The sequence below is a fragment of the Schistocerca piceifrons genome, chromosome X (assembly GCF_021461385.2).
Source record: "Schistocerca piceifrons isolate TAMUIC-IGC-003096 chromosome X, iqSchPice1.1, whole genome shotgun sequence".
NCBI lineage: Eukaryota > Metazoa > Arthropoda > Insecta > Orthoptera > Acrididae > Schistocerca > Schistocerca piceifrons.
The window spans coordinates 294,248,507-294,267,385 of NC_060149.1; the positions used below are offsets into that span (position 1 = coordinate 294,248,507).

Below are 18,879 nucleotides of genomic sequence, written 5' to 3' on the forward strand. Positions count from 1 at the left end.
GAACTTCTTATCACACTGTACTTTCCAGTTTCAGCCTGGTACTACACAATCTCCCCCCCCCCCCCCCCCCAATACAAGAGAACAGGATTCCAACAGAGCTTTGTATTGAGATACACCTTTTTCTAGTGGCTAACAATGGTCTAGCTACAGCTGTGGGGCCTTCAGTGTCGCCCACCTTGTATGCTGATGATTTTTGCTTTTACTATTGCTCAACAACTGTGGGTGTTGCTAAACACTGACTGCAGGGTGCCATGCAACTGCACAGTCCTAGGCCAGCCAAGACACATGTCATGCACTTCTGTCACCATTGTACTGACTATCCGCAACCAGAACTCCACCTCAACGATCAGATGCTCAATGTGCTTCAGTCTTATCATTTATTGGGGCTGTTCTTTGATCCCTGGTTAACGTGGCTTCCTCATCCTCACCAACTTCAGTGAAAGTGCTGGTCACATTTTAATACTCTTTGCTGTCTCAGTAACACCAGCTATTTCTCAGTTCACTCTATGCTTCTGTGGCTTTACAAAGCTGTGATCCTCTACTTGCATGGTTATAGAACTCTGACATATGGTTCAGTATTGCCTTTGGCATTACAGATAGTGGACTCATTACACTGTTGGACAGGCGCCTTTTGGACTAGCCCTTTGACCAGCCTACTTGTGGAGGGTGGAGTCCCTCCACTGCAGATTAGGCACCAGCAACTGCTGCTCAATTATGTGATACGCTTTTGCTACTCATCTGAGTATCCAGACTACTGTTTTCTTTTTCTAGGCAGGAAGTTCCACCTCCTGCCACCTGATGGTGGCCCACATCATACTGGATTCCCCTAATTTGGCTACCTTACAATGAAATCGTAAGCTTGCTGACAAGTTGCTTTTGGTGCTAGTCAATTATGCCAAAGTGACCTATCTGGTTTTACTTGTGAAGTTAGTTTCTACTCCTTTCTGTGAGGTAGACCACTTTGACCTTGTCGAATGCTTGAGGGATTGGAGGGGTTCCTGTTCTGTCCTAGGGGGTCCCATGGCTGCCCTCACTTGGTGGTCCAGCATGGCTCCTACTCTTCCCTCCTTTTTATTCTTCTCATTCTTATACATTTGTTGTTGCCTTAATGTCTCATCATCATTATCTCTTTACTAAGATTTATCAATGTGTCCTCATTGCCAGTTTTCTTATGGTAACCAGTCAGATGCAGATTGCGTGTCTCCCACTGCATAACATGCCCCTGAGACCTCCAGCTGCTTTCTGGTTCAAGTCACACACACACCTTACTCTTTCTCTCCCTTCTACTGCTTCTCTGTCTTGGTTTTATTGATTCTCGGTCACAATTGGGTTCATCAGGATTTGTCTTCTGTGTCCTTCCTCTCAGAGGACTATTTCTAGTTTGATGATCTTGTAGTTTGGTCCCTTTAATCCCATCAATCCAATCCAATAAATCAAAATGTTGAAAAATAAATATCATGGGATTTTTCTCATGTTTAGTTGCCACACAACTATAAAGATGATGAGTGATTAAATGACAGTGTTGGTGGTGTTGAAAATAAACAGTGCTATAAGGCCCACAGGCTTCCTTGTCTGGCTCTACTCAGGGCGTGAAAGTGAATTCATTCCACTTTTCACCTTCTTGTACGAGGGTTGGAACTTAAATAGTGGCAACTATTTATTCACAACCAATGCAAAAGAGTTACATGTTTCCACATGTTACTGTCCTTCAAAGTTGTCAACAGTGTTGTGTAGAACCCGTCGCCAGTGATGTGGAAGGCATAGTATACTGTTAGCAGAGCCTGTTCTGTTGATGGTGCGAATGCAGCAGTCTAAAATTATGGTGATTCTAATGTACGACTGTGATGGTGTTATCCTAACGCATTACGTTCCTCCACAGCAGTATTACTGTTCGTTTTTGGAGCATCACCTGCGACCAGCTTTGTGCAAGAAGCAGCGACACTTTCTGCGCAACCCACCCATCATTTTGCACGACAATGCGCAGGTGCATTCAGCGCAAGCTGTGGCTGCTCTGTTTGGTCGATGGGACTGGGAAGTACTGTACCATCCACCATACTCCCCGGCCTTAAGTCCTTGAGACTTTGAATTGAATTTGAAGATGAAGGAACCACTTCGTGGCATTCGCTTCAGAACTGTTCCAGAGATTCGACAGGCAGTAGACCACTCCATTCTCACCATCAACAGAATGGGCTCTGATAATGGTATACTATGCCTTCCACATCAATGGCAATGGGTTTTACACAACGCTGGTGACTACTTTGAAGGAAAGTAACAGGTGCAAACAAGTAACTCTGTTGTATCTGTTGTGAATAAATAGTTGTCACTATTTAAGGTCCAACCCTCGTATCACAGATCCTATGAGAATGAAATTTGAAAACACTCTCTGCCAATAAAGCTCAATTCATACCCTTCACACATGACATCCTAAGTTAGGATTAGAGATAACCATGTGTATTACACACTTTTAGATTTTCAAAAACTTACGATTCATTACCGCACAGAATAAAAGTTATGAGTGAATTTAGAACTTCTTAATTTGCCAGACTGCAGCACTTTATTGTTGAATTTTCATCTAGAATAGAGACAGAGATGTGGTGGTGCTATTAGTTGGTGGATATTATAAATTGAAATTCCGGTCTTTTTGCATATCAGGTAGTTATATGTGAGGAAGTGTTAGCTGATTACGATAATAGTAATGTCATGGTATATCCCAACAAAATACCACCATAGTGTGAAGACTGCCAAACTTTCTCTTAATGTCGAGACATGTAAGGTTCTGTGATTCATGAAACTGTAGTACCTTGTAAAGTAACAACAAGAGTAATTACTCACAGCTAGGATTGGGAGTAATGAGTTGTAGGAATATGTTGTGGAACAATCACAGATGTTTAGTAGTGTATGAAGTGGCTGGACGTGATTTATTGTTAAGGTATTGTGAACTACAGTTTGCTCAAAAAAATTTTTTTTTACTAGCCTGTGGGTACAGTATTATAGTTCCCCCTTCCTCCCTCCTCTGTTTCTCGTTACAAAATTTTTGTTGTTGTGATAAGTAGATCTTTAGTGTAGCTATGGGTCTAGGTTAGGTTGGAGCCTGACAGTTTGGTAGGAAGTTGGCAAAACAAACTAACATGAGTGTAAAATAATGGGTCTGGTAACATTCTCTCCATAGTAATTCACTTTTCATTACAAATAACTAAAATAGCATGGGAAATTCACAGATGTTGTAGTACACAATATATAAATCTCTGACGAATATTTTTGTTTATATTCTGTGGTTTGCTGCTACATCCTAAAATCAACTTTACATAACAGCTGGCCTTGATATTTCAAGCTCATTTTAGAACAAGGCAGCCAACCTGAGAAAAATACCATCTAAAACAATCTATTGTTATATGAAACAGTAACTGCACAAGGGGGAGAGAGCAAACTGTATATAACTCATACCGAGCCCATGCTCGGACACTGTTAAAGTTGTAATCACACTGGAAGTTTCTTTCTTTGCAGCTATCTGAAACATTTAGGTTTCCACTTGGGCATTTTCTGTCTTAAAAACTGTTTATGGAAGCTTGAGACAGAATTTCATTGCAGTGGATTTTGGCAACAATTATAAATGTGAGGTTTGTTATCTTCGAAGACTGTAATTATCAGGGAATAGCATATACACCATAGTGTGTATTTGGTCATCATAATTTCTACATAATAAGTTGCCAAATCTTGTTGTGGGACAGATGCAATAGAACCAGCAAAATACAGCGAAAATGAGGCTCACACCTTAAAAGCCATTTTTGCATTTAACGGTAGGAAGAAGACAGCCCAGTCCGTAAGCTTTATTGGCTCTTTGAGGAACATTAGTTTGACTCGATAGAAAGAAGGTGAAGGATGCCACATTAGCCTCTTGGGAGCATTGGTGCTCTACGTAGCATGGACTTTGCATCATCTGTGGTGATTGTTATGTTTTGAATGGTAATCATATGTTTGGAGGTTGCCACCCAGCCATTTGTGCAGTTACTGTTTCATATAACAATAGATTGTTTTAGATGGTATTTTTCTCAGGTTGGCTGCCTTGTTCTAAAATGAGCTTGAAATATCAAGGCCAGCTGTTATGTAAAGTTGATTTTAGGATGTAGCAGCAAACCACAGAAGAATACAATAAATTACCACCCTGGGAAAACCTACTTAATGAATTTTTAGAGGTGCATCTACTGTCCTTTATCAAAATATTATTATATTTTCTACAACCCAATCACCATGGATTAGCATTAATCTACTTTACTGATTGTCTTCCTCTCAGATTGAAATTTAGACGTGTGTGCTATTTTGGCTGAAGCAGTTTCACAGAAGGATGTGTTACAAATTTTCTGACTACTAATTTCTTTCACCACATTGAAATAAGGTCATTGTGTTCTAGGTCATAGTTGTATCCAGTACTTTTTATGGCCCTCTGTACATTTAACGAGGATTTCATTGACTTGATAGTCATGTAATGGTAAGGAATTCCCATGCTAAATTAGATGGAAGTCATTAATTGTATGCTGTCATTTCTCACCATTGGGGGATAATAATTAGAACATGAAACATTAATGCTAAGATATTATTTAACATCTACATTTGCAGCACTGTTAAGGAAGGAAGGAAGGAAGGAAGGATGGATGGATGGATGAGTCGGATTTTCTGAGGACTGTGATAAAGATGGTGGTGGTGACAATCTGTTGCTTCACGTTTTCTAGTTGTTGTTCACTGCACAGGACATCAAGGGGCTTTGGATTGACAGGAAAGAACTATTTTATTTGCAAATTTCAGTCACATCAAAGATATTTCAATACACTATGTGATCAAAAGTTTCCGGACACCCCCAAAAACATGTGTTTTTCATATTAGGTGCACTGTGCTGCCACCTACTGCCAGGTACTCCATATCAGCAACCTCAGTAGTCATTAGACATCGTGAGAGGGCAGAATGGGATACTCTGTGGAACTCACGGACTTCGAATGTGGTTAGGTGGTTGGGTGTCACTTGTGTCATACATCTGTACGCAAGATTTTCACACTCCTAAACATCCCTCTGTCCACTGTTTCTGATTTGATAGTGAAGTGGAAACGTGAAGGAACACGTAGCACAAAAGCGTACAGGCTGACCTCGTCTGTTGACTGACAGAAACCGCCGACAGTTGAAGAGGGTCGTAATGTGTAATAGGCAGACACCTATCCAGACCATCACACCAGAATTCCAAACTACATCAGGAACCACTACAAGTACCATGACAGTTAGGCGGGAGGTGAGAAAACTTGGCTGCCCACAAGCCACACATCACGCCGGTAAATTCCAAACAACGCCTTGCTTGGTGTAAGGAGCGTAAACACTGGACGTTTGAACAGTGGAAAAACATTGTGTAGAGTGACGAATCACAGTACACAATGTGATGATCCGATGGCAGAGTGTGGGTATGGCAAATGCTCGGTGAACGTCATCTGCCAACGTGTGTTAGTACCAACAGTAAAATTCGGAAGTGGTGGTGTTATGGTGTGCTCACATTTTTCATGGAGGGGGCTTGCACTCCTTGTTGTTTTGCATGGCACTATCACAGCACAGGCCTACCTTGATGTTCTAAGCACCTTCTTGCTTTCCACTGTTGAAGACCAATTCGGGGATGGTGATTGAATCTTTCAACACGATCAAGCACCTGTTCGTAATGCTCAGCCTGTGGTGGAGTGGTTACACAACAATAACATCCCTGTAATGGACTGGCCTGCACGGAGTCCTGACCTGAATCCTATAGAATACCTTCGTGCCAGGCCTCACCGACTGACATCGATACCCCTCCTCAGCGCTACACTTCATGAAGAATGGGCTGCCATTCCCCAAGAAACCTTCCAGCACCTGATTGAACATATGCCTGCAAGAGTGGAAGCTGTCATCAAGGCTAAGGGTGGGCCAACACCATACTGAATTCCAGCATTACCAATGGAGGGCGCCATGAACTTGTAAGTAATTTTCAGTTTGGTGTCTGGATACTTTTGATCACATAGTGTACTTGCAGGAAAAATGATACCCCAATTGAAATTGCATTTCAACTGTCTGTCATGGTAGGCGAGACTCTGAGCCTTCGTCACCACCATTTACCAGGAAGTCCACACACAAACAGTGAAACAAATTTAAAATACGTGTTGCTCCATAAATATTGTGTAATTGTGTTGTACTTCCCACAAGGTACACATCTGACGGATGTGCACAGTACAGTATGCAAATGATCCACAGAGGACAAGCTCACAATATAGTACCGAGTGAGGTGGCGCAGTGGTTAGCGCACTGGACTCGCATTCAGGACGACGATGGTTCAAACCCAAGGGATGGTTCCTTTGAAAGGGCATGGCTGATTTCCTTCCCCATCCTTCCCTAATCTGAGCTTGTGCTCCGTCTCTAGTGACCTCGTTGTCAGTGGGACGTTAAACACTGATGTCCTCCTCCTCCTCAAAACGTAGTAATATCTTCATAGAGTTTAATAAGAAGTCGAGAAGGCTTTACAGTAGTCAAGAGGCTACACATGAAATAACATAAAAATATAAAAATGCAAAAAATAAGAAACAGCAACCATTTTAGATCCACAACCATCTTTTTTTTTTTTGGAAAGAGATTTTTCTGCTGTCTGAGAACAACTGTTAATGTACTGCATTCTACATTTGCAAGGAGTGTGCTTGAAATTCATATTTGGTCTTCCAGATTTGGCTTTGTGTGGTGTCCGTGAATTGCTTAAGGCAAATTCTTTTGGAAATCCAGTGACCAATTCCTCCCTTCCCCCCTCCCAAATCTTCTATATCCTTACCCAGCTCCAATTTATATTCAGTCTAATGAACCTCCTTTGTTCTATAAATCTATCTAAAGAACAGTGCATGCTTCTGACAAGACTATTTAATGTCATGAGATGTATGTAATTCCTATAAGTAAAGGTAAAGCTGTCTTCAACCCAAAGGTTTATTTGAATACCACAGTTCTTTACTATGTATTGTCCTAATGGAGGTATGCCCTTGCCTCCTTATGACCTATAATCGGTAGCCAACCAGATACAAGGGCTCCTACAATAGAAGCTGGAGTCCAAGTCATAGTGCCACTTCATATTTTTAACATACACAAATCATTATCAGAAGTGAAAGGAACTGTAACTGTCAACACAATCACAGGACTGGGTGGCGATTGAACCCTGGACTTTTATGTATGTAGTCCGACACTTACCCACTAATACACAGAGCGACATGGATTTCTGTAGGGAGCATAGAAATTGTAGCAGTAGGAAATTTATGATGCTATCTGCACAGTCTTTTTCTATCAGTGCCCTTTATGGTCTATTTTAACTAACTGATACTGCTACTGAAATGTTTAATAGTATAAAACACTAAATTTGTAAAATGTGCTCAAACTTGTTGTATGTTATGTGCAGTGATATATAATGAAAGTACTCATTTCTTCTTTATAGATTTAAATCTGCACAATGTCAGCCAAAGCAATAAGAGAAGCAACAGGAAAACAATTAATAAATAACCATCTTCAAAGTGGGACAGCTGCATCTTTCTGTCGCTTTGCATCAGTTGACGAGAGCACAAACTGGGACGAATTACGAAGCAAACATCCATGGCTTCTGACTGAGGTGTGTCCTTCATCAATTTTTTCCTGTTTTTTTTTTTTTTTTTTTGAGCTGTATAGAGATAAATTATGATATTTCTGTTTAGAAAATGTTTTTACTGTAACTATGTGAGTACATTGTAAGTAAACTGTAATCAAGTATGAATATGTTAAGGACTAAAGCAAGACAAAAAACTTGCTTGTAAAATTTGCTGTGACATTAATGCGGTAAGGAATATTATGGCAATGATTTATGCCAGCAGTAAATGAGGAGCAGGAGTGCAAACTACGTGGGCCAGAATACATATATTCACATGTTGTTGAAATTTTTCCAGATAAAAAATGAAAAAATGCATGTCATGCTATGCCACATAAAAATATTACATCTGTATGCCTGTCAGTGTTCAAGATATTACCAGTTTGACAAATCATGAAATGCGTAATGTAATATCTAATGTGCCACAATGTTACCAAAATTATTCAGCAACAGCAATAATTGTTATTGTCATCTTTATCATTAATAATAATAATAATAATAATAATAATAATAATAATAAATCATTTTCCCCCGATAAAAAAATGTGGGATTTTGTTTGGGTAGCCCCCAAGGAAACCTAACATTGTTCTTCTCTTTTTTTTTGTGTGATTAAAAAAGAATTCCATAGACATGTAGAATTACAGAAACACCATTAAAATTTTACAAATACACTCCTGGAAATGGAAAAAAGAACACATTGACACCGGTGTGTCAGACCCACCATACTTGCTCCGGACACTGCGAGAGGGCTGTACAAGCAATGATCACACGCACGGCACAGCGGACACACCAGGAACCGCGCTGTTGGCCGTCGAATGGCGCTAGCTGCGCAGCATTTGTGCACCGCCGCCGTCAGTGTCAGCCAGTTTTCCGTGGCATACGGAGCTCCATCGCAGTCTTTAACACTGGTAGCATGCCGCGACAGCGTGGACGTGAACCGTATGTGCAGTTGACGGACTTTGAGCGAGGGCGTATAGTGGGCATGCGGGAGGCCGGGTGGACGTACCGCCGAATTGCTCAACACGTGGGGCGTGAGGTCTCCACAGTACATCGATGTTGTCGCCAGTGGTCGGCGGAAGGTGCACGTGCCCGTCGACCTGGGACCGGACTGCAGCGACGCACGGATGCACGCCAAGACCGTAGGATCCTACGCAGTGCCGTAGGGTACCGCACCGCCACTTCCCAGCAAATTAGGGACACTGTTGCTCCTGGGGTATCGGCGAGGACCATTCGCAACTGTCTCCATGAAGCTGGGCTACGGTCCCGTACACCGTTAGGCCGTCTTCCGCTCACGCCCCAACATCGTGCAGCCCGCCTCCAGTGGTGTCGCGACAGGCGTGAATGGAGGGACGAATGGGGACGTGTCGTCTTCAGCGATGAGAGTCGCTTCTGCCTTGGTGCCAATGATGGTCGTATGTGTGTTTGGCGCCGTGCAGGTGAGCGCCACAATCAGGACTGCATACGACCGAGGCACACAGGGCCAACACCCGGCATCATGGTGTGGGGAGCGATCTCCTACACTGGCCGTACACCACTGGTGATCGTCGAGGGGACACTGAATAGTGCACGGTACATCCAAACCGTCATCGAACCCATCGTTCTACCATTCCTAGACCGGCAAGGGAACTTGCTGTTCCAACAGGACAATGCACGTCCGCATGTATCCCGTGCCACCCAACGTGCTCTAGAAGGTGTAAGTCAACTACCCTGGCCAGCAAGATCTCCGGATCTGTCCCCCATTGAGCATGTTTGGGACTGGATGAAGCGTCGTCTCACGCGGTCTGCACGTCCAGCACGAACGCTGGTCCAACTGAGGCGCCAGGTGGAAATGGCATGGCAAGCCGTTCCACAGGACTACATCCAGCATCTCTACGATCGTCTCCATGGGAGAATAGCAGCCTGCATTGCTGCGAAAGGTGGATATACACTGTACTAGTGCCGACATTGTGCATGCTCTGTTGCCTGTGTCTATGTGCCTGTGGTTCTGTCAGTGTGATCATGTGATGTATCTGACCCCAGGAATGTGTCAATAAAGTTTCCCCTTCCTGGGACAAGAATTCACGGTGTTCTTATTTCAATTTCCAGGAGTGTAAAATTACTAAATTATGATACTGTTAACATAAATACTTCCCTTTTGAGTATCCAGAAGCTTGTATTTTAATTTAGTTTTTAATAAGATGCTGATAAATGTTAATAAGGTGCTGATAAAGTTTTTGTGAAAGTTATGCAAGCATAGTACCTATATATTTCCCTTGGAACTATAACTAACTGTTTTATTTTCATTTCAGTTTATTGTATTTTATGTACTTTTATGTGAATTTAATCTTCAGTAGTTTTATTTTAATTGCAGAAACTGGTAGCAAAACCTGACCAGCTTATCAAACGTAGAGGCAAACTTGGGCTCATTACTGTCAATAAAGATTTTGAGGCAGTGAAGGAATGGATTACAGCTCGGCTGGGTGTAGACCAAGTAATAGGAAAAGCTACAGGAAAATTAAGAACATTCATCATTGAGCCATTCATTCTTCATAAACCAGTAAGTATTTTAAGTAAATGAGATATGCATCCTCACTTGTTGCTGTTACTCAGTAAATAAAAAGACTTCATTGTCTGATTAAAACCATCCAGTTTATTTTTATTTAGTTTTTTTATAGTTTTAAACAAATTTGTAGGAAGGTTTATGCAATGCCTTATCCACATCCTAACACAGTCTTCTTATATGAGGAAAATGTTTCATGATGTGATTAAATTAATTTGTAAATTATACTGATAAACTTATCGGAGTGAACTCTTTTTTTTTTCTGTTAGAAAAGGCTGGAAAGAACCCTCTAACCTGTTCATCATCTTCATCATCATCATCGATATACAGTTCCAATTTCCTGCATACTGTTCATGTGCTTCTTCAACTTTCTTCTTTTCATGTATAATCTGTCATGGAGAGCATCATCCCTTCTAGCAGTGAGGTCTTTCTTGATCATGTCAAAGCATTGGGTTCTTGATCTTCGTAAGGGACGTTTTCCTTACAACTCTCATTTCAAATTTATTCAGGCTTGTAGTCTCCAACCTTATGCCCGTACCACCATAGTCTGTATGTGCTGATTCTATGTAAAAGGGATGTCTTGATTCTGGCTTTGTTCCTCACCTCCTCATTCTTTAACTTATCCATCTTAGTTTTCAGGATGGTGGATCCAAGGAATTTCATCTCTGATGCCTGGAGCCTCAGTGACTCTCTCTTTGTGGGGGCGCATGCCTTGATATTTGTACGAAGTAGCCCATGGGTGTCACTAGTTTTGCGTTCCCTGGAATCTTGTCATCCTGTAAAGGAGTTTTCACTTACTGTTAGAGTTCAGCACCCTTTTGCATTCTGTTGCTGAACTACTGTCTAATCAAATTATCTCTGGGGATTATTCTTCTGAGGTACATAAAACTGTCTATACACTCTACATGATGGTCAGCTAGTTACACAGTTGCGGGATGTCCATCTCTCTTGACTGCCATCACTACCATCTTGGTCATGCTGATACAGAGGTTGTAATCTGAGAACTTGAATTTCCATATGTTTAATCTGATCTTAACTGTTATTGTAATTTAAAATAAAGAACTTTATCATAAATAGTAGATGTGAATGGTAAAGGCCATGAAACTGATATAAAAATCATCTTAATTTTTGAAAACAACAGTCACCGACAATTTGCCTGTCTCTCCTTGTGTACGGACCAGAAAATGGAAGGCACGCACTAGAAAATGGAAGGCAGCAGGATGTTACTCTTTTGACACCACAAAGTCTCTGGTTTCATAACATGGTTTAATTGAAAAAATATGTACTTGAAATCATTGTAATTGCCTTCAGTGAAGGGACATGTGATGTTCGCCTATATTGTTCACACACACACACACACACACACACACACACACACACACACACACACACACACACGCTTCCAACTTTCCCTCATTTATGCTGCTACCTTCTTATCTTTTTCCTTTTTTGAATCTTTGGAAATGTTGGTGCTTGATTTTTGTTATTGTTTGTATAACAGTTACAACAAGCAATTTTTGTTCATAATTTTTTCTTTTCTGCATTCCTGAGAAGAACACTGCAATATTGAAATCGTACTTTTATTTATAGATTGATATTATTTCTTTCAGCCCCGTGAGTGATACATGGACTGTTGTGTGCTGATTTGGTATAGTCTACTCTGGCTACCTTTGCTGTATGTTTCACTCAGATTTTTATGGCAAATACAAAGAGTTAATAAAATTGTCTTTGTGACTAAGAATTACAGCTGTACAGAATGTTTCAGCATAATTTGTAAGGTGGCATTCTGAAAGTGATAAAACAGATTCATCGTAGCAGTTGCAATTCCTTCTCGTCATATGTATTGTTATGCTTGTATTCCCAACTGCAGTAATTAAAAAATGAATAAATGTGTTTGTGGTTAAGTCAATATTTTTAATCCACCATCATTGGTTACTTCTTGATCCGGAACAGATTATACCATGTGATTGTCATTAAGAGATGTTATGGGTTCATTATGGTGTTTTTGTAGTCCAAGAGTGCAATGTTACATTGCATGCAAGTAAATAAAATGTACTGGCCATATATGAGATTACTCTGATATTGTGCCATTTGTATTAATCAGTTATATTAAATTTTCCACTCCACTTCTAAACTTTATTTTTTTTTCTCTTTCCTAAACAGTGGCATTCAGCTGCATAGCCTTACAGACAGGTCACTAGTTGTTAAGAAGATTCAATGACATTTGTTTGGACAGATTATGGCAATGTGTCAATAGCTTTTCTTCTTTGTCATATTTGCAAATATCAGATGTATATTTGATGTGTGCAGGAATAGAACTGATCATAGTAATGGCATTCCTATGCTTGATGTGGGATTCAAACCTGCAACATCTACTCCATGGTGCAGTGACACTGTCTGCTGATCATAGGGACTGGTTTCAGTAGCCACCTGTATTACTTGTGTATTACAGTTTGTAAAACTGAACACTTATTCACAGTGGAACATGTTGCCTATTTGTAATACATGCATCGGGTTTTTATTAGTGAGTTTTGAATTGCTTATTCTTCACTGGAAGAAGATGACTGACTGGAACTGAGCTTCCTTCGATACAGTGCTGTTTGATTTTAATTTTCCGCAATGAACACATGAAATGAATACTCCATTGTTTTTGTGCATTAGCACAGTAATTTGTGTACAGGCAACCTTTGAAGACAAGAAGTGTTTGTGTTGGAACACTTTTTGAAAATTTACAAACACATTTCAAGCACTTAAACTGAATAAATTGTCCTATCATAGACACAAATTAAAAAAAGAATAAAATAAAAAAATATAGATGCTCAGGTAATTTTTGTGCATCATAGATAAAGGATTATGTATAATTTTTGTTTAATTGACACAGTATTTGTTATTTTTTTAAACTTTTGTGCTTCGTCTCTCAAACAGATTTTAATTACAAAACATAATGCATCCAGAAATAAGCTTCCAAGCTATATTTTTACAACCACTGCATGTACTTTCCATCATTCTTTTTGATCCAGATTTGAAACTGATGAAGTTAAGTGTTTTATTTTTCTTTTAGTTTATATACATCATTAACTAAGTTTTAAAGACGTATCAGTTTAATTTCATGTTTTCTGTTGAGACCCTCCTGGTTAATAGTTAAGAGGGCATGCTGAAAAGTAATGCATCTGAATGCATTAAAGAAAACAATCGTTTTTAACATTCTACATCTTTATCCTTCATATCTACATATTTGTAGCCCTCTGTCACTAAGGGCCCTGAATTGTAGCATGTAACATGACAGTGTGTAACTAAACTATGTAGGTACATGCGAAACGACTTGCTGTAATCCAATTTTAAATTTGAAAAGTTTGTCCACACAGGTAGCACACACTCCTTCAGCCTGACAATACCAGAACACTCACAAGTGCTGTGACATGTGCAACAATCCGACACCTTGGGTTCACTGTCATCGATGATCCTCCATGCTGTCCTAACTTGGTCCTATCTGATATTCATCTGTTTCCAAAATTTAAAGAACACCTCTAAGGACTTCACTCTGATAGTGATGAAGTGGTGCAAGCAGAGGTGAGGTTGTGGCTCCATCAACACACTTAAAACATTCTGTAGCAACGGTATCAACAAACTGGTCTCTTGGTGGGAGAAATATGTGCATGACCAGGATGACAATGTTGAGAAATAAAGATGTAGGATGTTAATAACATTTGTTTTATTTCAAATGGTTCAACATTTTTCACATAAGGGATTCAGAGGCATTGCTTTTCAGTACTACTCATGTTTTCTGTGTGATTACTCAAAGCAGTGTACAACACACAAATGTACATTACGTATCTTGCATTCATGTCTGATTTCTCAGCACATGTTCTGTTAAGAGTGAACTGCACATCTATCCAGTAACACGACTTTTCTGGAGTGTTCACTTACAGAAAAGTTCAGAAAATAAATACCTCCCAGTATGTTGTAGAAGATTGAAGTTTCCAGAATGTCTTCCTCTGTCAACCTTTCTCTGTTCTATTGTATAAGTTTCTCCAGTTTATCTTAATAGAGATAGACAAAACTCTACCTGTGCTCAGATGTTACATTAAATGAATGTTCAAATTTTGTATGAATTATGACTGTGAAGTATGGTTCACCAAGTGCATTATCTGTTTTACACAGAAAATGCCACTCTGTCAGTTTACCCATTTGCTTGCTGTAGGAGCACTGATTTTGCTACATTCGACCACACGCTTCAACTGTTGAACAGCTACAGCTGTAACCACAACATTCTTCTTGGGTTTGAGTGGGAGTTGACTGGAATTTTGTAAGATAATTGAATGGAATACTTGTACACATGGTAAAGTAAGATTGTGTTCTGTGAAACCATGCACTCATCCAGGCTTATTTCAACAGGAGACCCACAAAGTACAAATCTCCCTTGTTCACCTACAGCTTCACCCCACAACCCAGTAGCATATGACATTTTACCCTTTGGAAGTAATGTGTACTACTAACATCTGAACTCTGTCAGTTGTAGCAAAAATTTAACTCGTGCTTTAATTGTTCTCCACAGGAAGAAGAAGTTTATGTTTGTATTTACTCACATCGTTATTCAGATACAATACTTTTCCACCATGAAGGTGGTGTTGACATTGGAGACGTTGATGCTAAAGCACTAAAGTTAGATATCCCAGTGAATGAAGAAGTTTCTCTTGATGATATCAAACGCACATTACTGACAAATGTAAACCAGGAAAAGAAAGAGTAAGTATGCCTCAAAGGTTTAAGTCTCATTTTCAAAAACTGTAAAGAAACTCGACTTTGAGGTATGAGGTGCATAGATCAAAATTTTTTCAGAAGAGTTTCGGATATGTGGCTCAAAGATCTAAAAATCTAATAGTTGAGTAGAAATGCAGTGAATGTGAAGACAAAAAGTGGTAAAAGAATAGATTACCAAAACTGAATATATATAAAAAAATAGGGTTTTTTTTTTTTTTTTTTTTTTTTTTTTTTTTTTTTTTTTTTTTTTTTTTTTGCATATATATTTGAAATTCGCATCTATATTAAATAAAAAAATAAATGATTAGATGCACAAATTTAAAACCTTGTCACACTACATGAGTGAACACAAAGGAAGCCTTAGTGCTTTGTAACTGATTGTTTAAAAAATGTGCTAATTGGAACCCTCATAACTGAAATTTTTGCTTTTGCTAAAACTTCAAAAGCTTTTTTTTTTTTTTTTTTTTTTTTTTTTTTTTTTTTTCAAAATGGTCTTTATTTTCTTCGTTTGGCCATGTGTAAGCTTTCAAAAATGGTTGTTCTGTGGAAAAGAAGCAGCATTTTCCCAGTGGTGAAGTGTCTTGGACATTACTTGTCTTTGCGGCAGACTATTAATTTCAACTTTTTATGGGCATTCATAGCTGTGTGACAGTGCTTGATGATACTACTGATAGAACTGACAAGACACTTAGCATAGAAGTATAACCGCAAGTAACTGTTTTAATGTTCAGGAAAGAATTTCAGAGCAGTTGAAAACCATGACAGATTTTGTTTTCATATTGCTATAGCACAGAGTGTGAGCACTATATAGTTGTGGATGGCCACTAGCCTAAGCAAACTAGAATTTCAATCACCAGAGGGGAGAGGAACAGTATGGGGAAACAAGCCCTGCCTCCCTTTCCCAGTGCAGCAGTTTGCACGTGTCATCTGCGAAAGCAGAACGTCGCACTGTCACGGGATTGCTGATCTCTTCTGGTGTTGCAAGGGTCATAATCGAAAATGGTGATTGACAAGGATCAGTTGCTACACTCATTTCAAAATAAGAAGAGAAAACAATGAGCAACGTACAATACAAAGCATTCAGTAATGGCTACCACAATGACTTGCCTGTTGAAGTTGGTAGAACTTTGTTAACAATGTAGTTCAGGCTCGACCTCTAGCAGTTTTCCATGCAACCTTATTTCAAAACATACCCCTCCTAATTTGCCATGTTAAGTGTCTGCATTGTGCCAACTTTTGAACTTTAGCTAACAAACAAATGTTTGTGTTCCTTTGTTATAAAATGCTAGGTCGAATGGTTGAGTAATGTTGCATTATGTAGTGTGTATCTTAAATGAACCATTCAGCTGCCCACAATTTTCATGGCACCAGAGCATTGAATGTGTTAATACACTGTTACATTTGTGCACTTTTTATCTTGCAAACAGGTTCGTAAGTACATAATTTTTTTAAGTTGGGCTTTGTCAGGTGGTGTATAATACCAGTAACTGAAAACTGGTTACATTTTCGATATTTATATGCAGAAAATAAAGCTATTTCACACTATCAGTGATAAAATAGTTCATCTGGATACAAGTCACTATGAAATAATAGTATTAAATAATTTTGCGTTTTCGCATTTTGAGGCAGAATTTGCATCTATTTCACATGTGTCACAAAATATGAATTTTTGGTCCAAACTAATAAGTGATCAGGGAAGCTTCTACTTACCAGGTAATAGCAAGCTGATACATTTAAGAAAATATGTTAGAAAAACTAATTTTTGGAACTATTTTGCAAAACAGAGAAAGCAAGTGTAGGAGTTGTACGATACCCAGAACCCAATGTCCATGGAGAGAGAAGTACACTGTGATTTTGCTCTCTAATACTTACATAGCCTCTTTCTTGCCACAGCTAAGGAGATCTTACTACTTTTGTCACCTGCTAAATGGGTTGTTCTTTCTGTCTTGAGGCTTTTATTTATTTTTTAATAGGTTTTATTGCTCCTGTGGTTTCCTTATGGTGACCATCTTCATTGTTACCTATCTTGTCTTATCTACTGCTTTCTCTCTATTATTTGTGCTAGATAGATTGTTTCTGTTTTTATGTTTTGGTATTTGTATCTTTTTGGTTCATTTTTTTTCTTCTCACTTGTTGTAGTACCCCCCCCCCCCCCCCCAAAAAAAAAAAAAAAAAATGCTTTCCAAGCCTTGTATTGTGTACTTTCCTACTATCCATTTGTGTACTATGTAATCACACTTCCCATCTGGCAGTGTGTCATTTTTCACAGTTTTCTAATTCTTTGCCAACAGCCATTGTTCTTTATTCTTTGTTGCTCTTTTTGCTATGATGAGTCCCTTAAAACAATGGCTTCACTCTCTTTACCATCATGCTATGCCTACCGTATTTACTCGAATTTAAGCCGCACTCGAATCTAAGCCGCACCTGAAAAATGAGACTCGAAATAAAGGAAAAAAATAATTTCCTGAATCTAAGCCACACCTGAAATTTGAGACTCAAAATTCAAGGGGAGAGAAAAGTTTTAGGCCGCAACTCCAAATCAAAACAAAGTTGGTCCATTGTAATACGAGACACAACTTAGGTCGAATGAATGACGATACAGCTACAGTAGTTTGGTTCGAGTCGTAAGCTTAGCAGTTAAGCTTTACCAGGTAGCCATTGCTATGCGTCAGGCGCTCCGTCCGTAGTTATATGGGTACCCTTCCTTTTTCATGTTCTTCGTCTGGTTTGAATCAACTGCTTATTTTGCTTTGATCTGATAAGTGCCGTTTTCTTTGTTATAGGTGTTTACGTCACTCTAAGCTGAAAATGCATTACTGTACTGCGTCATGCATTGTTTGTCGCATTCTGATAGTGCGTGTACGGCCTGTCGCCGCTCGTGGCCTGGCTTGCTTTTGTGCGCGCTACTGCCGCTTACCAAAAAAAAAAAAAAAAAAAAGGGGGGGGGGGGAGGAATCATTTCATTAGCGAAACAATGGCAAGAGACTGCTATTTGTTGTTACTTACACTGCTGCTTTCTTTGATAATGATCTACAAGAACCAAATAATAGACTGTGTATGATAGAACATGTTCTGAACAAGAGTTAGGCAAAAAATTTTCTCCGTTTGAAAATGTTTGCGGCCGCTTCTTTAGTACATCAAATTCTTCACAGAAATTAGAGTCATCTTAGATTTGAAAATCTAGTCAGTTGCCGTGCTTCATTTCTGACTGTATCACTATTAGGCATAAGAATAATACGAATATAAACATGACACAATACGTATATTCTTCCGTGTTTGCTGTTGTCTCACTCTAGTTTCGTAGTTTATTAGGCAGACAGGATTTAAATGAGATAGCAGCAAACACGAAAGAATACATGGCAAAATGTTTATATTCATATTATTCTTATGGTGAAGAGAATACTGCATGTGATTCACATTTCATCAGGTTCCTATTAGCAACCATCTCTTCTCACAGGTAGGAAAAAAATTCAGAACGTAGAGTTGGCCATATTGACAAACATCCCTAACAGTCTTGCCAGTCGGATTTTCGTAGTACATTGAAAGTCTGCTACATTCGAAGATGAACAATACGGAATTTGTGTTTACTTCGCTGGATAATGTATGAAAATGCAGTGGTCAAAATTCGGGGCGGAGAAAAAAAAGCTCGTCTTGCACCTTTTTCTTTTTAAATTTATTTACTGATGCAGAGGTTTTGGCGCCAGTATTTATGTCTGTGCCTACAAAGCATGCCTGTGTAGCGCTACATATATTTGACGGCAGAAGTTAGTTGTGGCGGCACCTACCACCATTTTTGAGAACTTCCGCCTGCTTTGCACTCGATTCTAAGCCGCAGGCGGTTTTTTGGATTACAAAAACCGGAAAAAAGTGCTGCTTAGATTCGAGTAAATACGGTACTGTTCGGTAAAAATTTGAGTCTTTCACACCT

At 39.3% G+C, this 18,879-nt stretch overlaps 1 protein-coding gene across 4 annotated transcripts in view; it reads left to right on the forward strand.

Annotated features, from left to right (window-relative positions):
* LOC124721223 (ATP-citrate synthase) overlaps nucleotides 1–18,879 on the forward strand; it is a 173,300-nt gene that overhangs the window by 86,984 nt on the left and 67,437 nt on the right. For all 4 annotated transcript variants that reach the window (XM_047246077.1, XM_047246078.1, XM_047246076.1 and 1 more), the window contains exons 2-4: nucleotides 7,469–7,639; nucleotides 10,002–10,187; nucleotides 14,746–14,936. In XM_047246077.1, coding sequence (XP_047102033.1) covers nucleotides 7,484–7,639; nucleotides 10,002–10,187; nucleotides 14,746–14,936 — 533 coding nt within the window. In that variant the 5' untranslated portion in view covers nucleotides 7,469–7,483. The remainder of the gene's footprint in view (nucleotides 1–7,468; nucleotides 7,640–10,001; nucleotides 10,188–14,745; nucleotides 14,937–18,879) is intronic.